The sequence below is a fragment of the Oenanthe melanoleuca genome, chromosome 22 (assembly GCF_029582105.1).
Source record: "Oenanthe melanoleuca isolate GR-GAL-2019-014 chromosome 22, OMel1.0, whole genome shotgun sequence".
Lineage (NCBI taxonomy): Eukaryota > Metazoa > Chordata > Aves > Passeriformes > Muscicapidae > Oenanthe > Oenanthe melanoleuca.
This window is the reverse complement of record NC_079355.1, coordinates 3,534,455-3,540,454: the sequence shown is the minus strand read 5'-3', so window position 1 is coordinate 3,540,454 and position 6,000 is coordinate 3,534,455. Positions and strand designations below refer to the sequence as shown.

General features: G+C 48.0%; 1 protein-coding gene across 1 annotated transcript in view; it reads right to left on the bottom strand.

Moving 5' to 3' along the window:
• Window positions 1-9: 9 nt before the first annotated feature.
• The window catches only part of XPO7 (exportin 7), a gene marked incomplete at its 5' end in the record, with an annotated part of 75,098 nt that continues 69,107 nt past the window's right edge, over window positions 10-6,000 (bottom strand). The window contains 2 exons of the mRNA XM_056508615.1: window positions 10-934; window positions 4,435-4,562. Of these exons, the coding sequence (XP_056364590.1) occupies window positions 841-934; window positions 4,435-4,562 (222 nt within the window). The remainder of the gene's footprint in view (window positions 935-4,434; window positions 4,563-6,000) is intronic.

The following is a 6,000-nucleotide window of genomic DNA, read 5'->3' as shown; positions in this document are numbered from 1 at the left end:
TGAATTTTTTTTTTTTTTTTTTTTTTTTTTTTCTTCTTCTTGAGGGGGGCTTCTTAATAAGAAAAAATATACATTTGGAATTTTACAATGCCTTTTTTTTTTTTTTTTTGTGGTGGATTTTTTTTTTATTATTATTAATATTATTATTCTTAATTTTTTTTTTTTTGTTTTTTTTTATTATTTATTTTGTGGTTTTTTTTGTGTTGTTTGAGTTTTTTTGCTTCTCTCTACAGCTTGTCTCACTAAATAGATCTCTGCACTTTCACACAGCCACCCCCTGCCCATAAAGCTCAGGCCACACTTTCCTCACTCACATTCACAACCCTCACACCAGCACTGGGTGCACCAGACTCTGTAAAAATTTCAATCACACTTTGTTTTTTTTTTTTTTTTCCTTTTTGTCTTTTTTTTTGTTTTTTTTTTGTATTTTTTTTTTTTTTTAAATCGTTTTGGTTTTTTTGTGTTGTTTTTTTTTTTTGTGATTTTTTCGCGCTTTTTTTTTTTTTTTTTTTTTGTCTTTTTTTTTTTTTCTCTCATTTTTCTGAAACTCAATATAAACCTTGCTCCAAAATGTTATGAAAAAATGTACATTTTTTTTTTTTTTTTTTTTTTTGTTTTGTTTGTTTGTTTGTTTTTTATACAAGGCAGGCGTTTCTCGCTCTGGCGGGTTCCACATTCCGACCAGGAGGGGAAGGAAAAAAAAAAAAAAAATAAAGAGAGAGACAACACCTTGGAATTCCTGCACCTGGATTCTGTCCCTTCCCCATGGGAAAACACCTGCCCAGGTGAGCTGAGGCTGCTGCTCCCTCTGGGGAGGGTGGCTGCTCCAGGCTGGCAGTGTCAGCTCATCATGTCGTTGCTGTTGACGCCGTAGCTCGAGTTCTTCATGGAGTCGTTGACCTCCCTCCGGAACGCCGACAGGTTCTGGGTGAACCTGGGGGGAGCAGCTGTCAGGGCACAGCTCCGGAATCACGGCTGGGTGGGTGGGTGGGTGGGGCTGGGGTGGGCTCAGGGAATGTGGGAGGTGGGTCCTGCAGCGCTTCCCGTCAGGGGTTTGGGTTGGTGGGAGGGGGGAGAGATGCGGGGATTGATGGTGGGGTGGGATAGTGGGATAGTGGGATAGTGGGATAACGGGATAATGGGGTGGGATAATGGGGTGGGATAGTGGGATAACGGGATGGGATAATGGGGTGGGATGGGAAAATGGGGTGGGATAATGGGTGGGATAATGGGGTGGGATGGGATAATGGGATAATGGGATAATGGGATAATGGGATAATGGGGTGGGATAGTGGGATAATGGGGTGGGATAGTGGGATAATGGGGTGGGATAGTGGGATAATGGGATAATGGGGTGGGATAATGGATGGGATGGGATGGGATAATGGGATAATGGAATGGGATAATGGGATAATGGGATGGGTGGGATAGTGGGATAATGGGGTGGGATAGTGGGATAATGGGATAATGGGGTGGGATAGTGGGATAACGGGATAATGGGATGGGATAATGGGATGGGATAATGGGATAATGGGATAATGGGATAATGGGATGATGGGATGATGGGATGATGGGATAATGGGATAATGGGATAATGGGATAATGGGATAATGGGATAATGGGATAATGGGATAATGGGATAATGGGATGGGATAATGGGGTGGGATAATGGGATGGGATGGGATAATGGGGTGGGATAATGGCATAATGGGATAAAGGGATAATGGGAAAGGATAATGGATGGGATGGGATACTGGGATAATGGGATGGGATAATGGGATGGGATAATGGGATAATGGGATGGGATAATGGGATGGGATGGGATAATGGGATGGGATAATGGGGTGGGATAATGGGATGGGATGGGATAATGGATGGGATGGGATGGGATATGGGATATGGGATGGGATAATGGGACGGGATAATGGGGTGGGATAATGGGTGGGATGGGATAATGGGATGGGATAATGGGATAATGGGATAATGGGATGGGATAATGGGATGGGATAATGGGATGGGATAATGGGGTGGGATGGGATAATGGGATGGGATGGGATACTGGGATAATGGGATAATGGGATAATGGGATGGGATAATGGGGATGGGATGGGATGGGATATGGGATATGGAATGGGATAATGGGGTGGGATAATGGGGTGGGATGGGATAATGGGATGGGATAATGGGATGGGATAATGGGATGGGATAATGGGATGGGATAATGGATGGGATGGGATAATGGGGTGGGATAATGGGATAATGGGGTGGGATAGTGGGATAACGGGATAATGGGATAATGGGGTGGCATAATGGGGTGGAGTGGGATAATGGGATGGGATAATGGGATGGGATAATGGGGTGGGATGGGATAATGGGATAATGGGGTGGGATAATGGGATGGGATAATGGGATGGGATAATTGGGTGGGATGGGATAATGGGGTGGGATAATGGGGTGGGATAATGGGATAATGGGGTGGGATAATGGGATGGGATAATGGGGTGGGATAATGGGATGGGATGGGATAATGGATGGGATGGGATGGGATAATGGGGTGGGATGGGATGGGATAATGGGGTGGGATAATGGGATGGGATAATGGGATGGGATAATGGGATGGGATGGGATAATGGGATGGGATAATGGGGTGGGATAATGGGATGGGATAATGGGATAGGATGGGATAATGGGATAATGGGATAATGGGGTGGGATAATGGGATAATGGGGTGGGATAATGGGTGGGATAATGGGGTGGGATAATGGGATGGGATAATGGGATGGGATAATGGGATGGGATAATGGGATGGGATGGGATAATGGGGTGGGATAATGAGATAATGGGGTGGGATAATGGGGTGGGATAATGGGATGGGATGGGATAATGGATGGGATGGGATGGGATGATGGGATGGGATGGGATATGTGATAATGGGGATGATGGGATGATGGGATGGGATGGGATAATGGGATGATGGGATGGGATAATGGATGGGATGGGATGGGATAATGGGGTGGGATAATGGGATAATGGGGTGGGATAATGGGATGAGATGGGATAATGGATGGGATGGGATATGGGATATGGGATGGGATAATGGGATGGGATTCCCAGAGGGAAATAATTTGTTTCTGCATCCCTAAAAGTGTCCCAGGCCAGCCTGGACCCCCTGGGATTGTGGAAGGTGTGGATATTTAAACTCCCATCCCAAATCCCATCCCATGATCCCATCCCATAAATCCCATCCCATGATCCCATGGATCCCATCCCATTATCCCATCCCAAATCTCATGATCCCAGGACTCCACCTGTCCCTGTTCTTGGTGAGGGTTGCACTCGATGCCCCAAATCCCATTATCCCATCTCATAAATCCCATCCCAAATCCCATCCCATGATCCCATAAATCCCATAAATCCCACCTGTCCCTGTTCTTGGTGAACAGGTTGCGCTCGATGCCCCATAAATCCCATTATCCCATAAATCCCATAAATCCCATAAAATCCCACCTGTCCCTGTTCTTGGTGAGCAGGTTGCGCTGGATGCCCCATGGATCCCATTATCCCATAAATCCCATTATCCCATAAATCCCATAAAATCCCATCTGTCCCTGTTCTTGGTGAGCAGGTTGCGCTCGATGCCCCATGGATCCCATAAATCCCATAATCCCATAAATCCCATAAACCCCCTGACCCCACACACCTGTCCCTGTTCTTGGTGAGCAGGTTGCGCTCGATGCCCCATGGATCCCATTATCCCATAAATCCCATAAATCCCATAGATCCCACCTGTCCCTGTTCTTGGTGAGCAGGTTGCGCTCGATGCCCCATGGATCCCATTATCCCATAAATCCCATAAATCCCACCTGTCCCTGTTCTTGGTGAGCAGGTTGCGCTCGATGCCCCATAGATCCCATAAATCCCATAATCCCATAAATCCCATAAACCCCCTGACCCCACACACCTGTCCCTGTTCTTGGTGAGCAGGTTGCACTGGATGCCCCATGGATCCCATTATCCCATAAATCCCATAAATCCCACCTGTCCCTGTTCTTGGTGAGCAGGTTGCGCTCGATGCCCCATGGATCCCATAAATCCCATAATCCCATAAATCCCACCTGTCCCTGTTCTTGGTGAGCAGGTTGCGCTCGATGCCCCATGGATCCCATTATCCCATAAATCCCATAAATCCCATAAATCCCACCTGTCCCTGTTCTTGGTGAGCAGGTTGCGCTCGATGCCCCATGGATCCCATAAATCCCATAAAATCCCACCTGTCCCTGTTCTTGGTGAGCAGGTTGCACTGGATGCCCCATGGATCCCATTATCCCATAAATCCCATAAATCCCACCTGTCCCTGTTCTTGGTGAGCAGGTTGCGCTCGATGCCCCATGGATCCCATTATCCCATAAATCCCATAAATCCCATAAATCCCACCTGTCCCTGTTCTTGGTGAGCAGGTTGCGCTCGATGCCCTCCATCAGGTTCTCGAAGCACAGGTGCATGGCCTGCTGCTTCTCGGGGGGCTGGCTGTTCACAATGCTGTTCCGCAGGTCCGAGAAGTACTGGGGGCAGGACAGCGAGGGGTTAACTCCATGGGATTGGGGACAGGAGAGCGAGGGGTTAACTCCATGGGATTGGGGACAGGACAGTCAGGGGTTAACTCCATGGGATTGGGGTTTGGGGGCAGGAGAGTGAGGGGTTAACTCCATGGGATTGAGGGACAGGACAGCAAACGGTTAACTCCATGGGATTGGGATTTGAGGTCTGGACAGCGAGGGGTTAACTCCATGGGATTGGGAACAGGCCAATGAGGGGTTAACTCCATGGGATTGAGGGGCAGGACAGCAAAGGGTTAACTCCATGGGATTGGGGGCAGGACAGCAAAGGGTTAACTCCATGGGATTGGGGGCAGGACAGCAAAGGGTTAACTCCATGGGATTGGGGACAGGACAGCGAGGGGTTAACTCCATGGGATTGGGGACAGGACAGTCAGGGGTTAACTCCATGGGATTGGGGTTTGGGATGGAGCTCACCCCACCCCACCCCACCCCACCCCACAGGATGCTGAGAGCAAGGAGGGAGCGTCCCAGAATTTGGAGGGATGGGGTTGGGATTGTGCAGCTCCAAGGACGATCCTGGCTTTGGACATCCCAAGGATCATCCCAAAGATCATCCCAAGGATCATCCCAAGGATCATCCCAAGGATCATCCCAAGGATCATCCCAAAGATCATCCCAAGGATCATCCCAAGGATCATCCCAAGGATCATCCCAAGGATCATCCCAAAGATCATCCCAAGGATCATCCCAAGGATCATCCCAAGGATCATCCCAAAGATCATCCCAAGGATCATCCCAAGGATCATCCCAAGGATCATCCCAAAGATCATCCCAAAGATAATCCCAAGGATCATCCCAAGGATCATCCCAAGGATCATCCCAAAGATCATCCCAAGGATCATCCCAAGGATTATTTCAAGGATGATCCCAGCCATGGGACATTCCAAGGATGATCCTGGCTTTGGATATTCCAAGGATCATCCCGAGCATCAGATCATTCCAAGATCATCCTAAGGATTATTCCAAGGATCATTCCAAGGATCATCCTGGCCATGGGATCATTCCAAAGATCTTTCCAAGGATCATTCCAAGGATCATCTTGGCTTTGGATATTCCAAGGATGATCTCGGCTACGGGACATCCCAAGGATCATCCCAAGGATCATTCTATGCACGGAATCATTCCAAGGATGATCCTGGCCATGGGACATTCCAAGGATCATCCATTGGATCATCCCAAGGATCATCCCAAGGATCATCCCAAGGATCATTCCATCCCAAGGATCATCCCAAGGATGATTCCATCCCAAGGATCATTCCCAAGGATCATTCCACCCAGTGGATCATCCCAAGGATCATCCCAAGGATCATCCCCAAGGATCATTCCATCCCAAGGATGATTCCCAAGGACCATTCCATCCACTGGATTATTCCCAAGGACC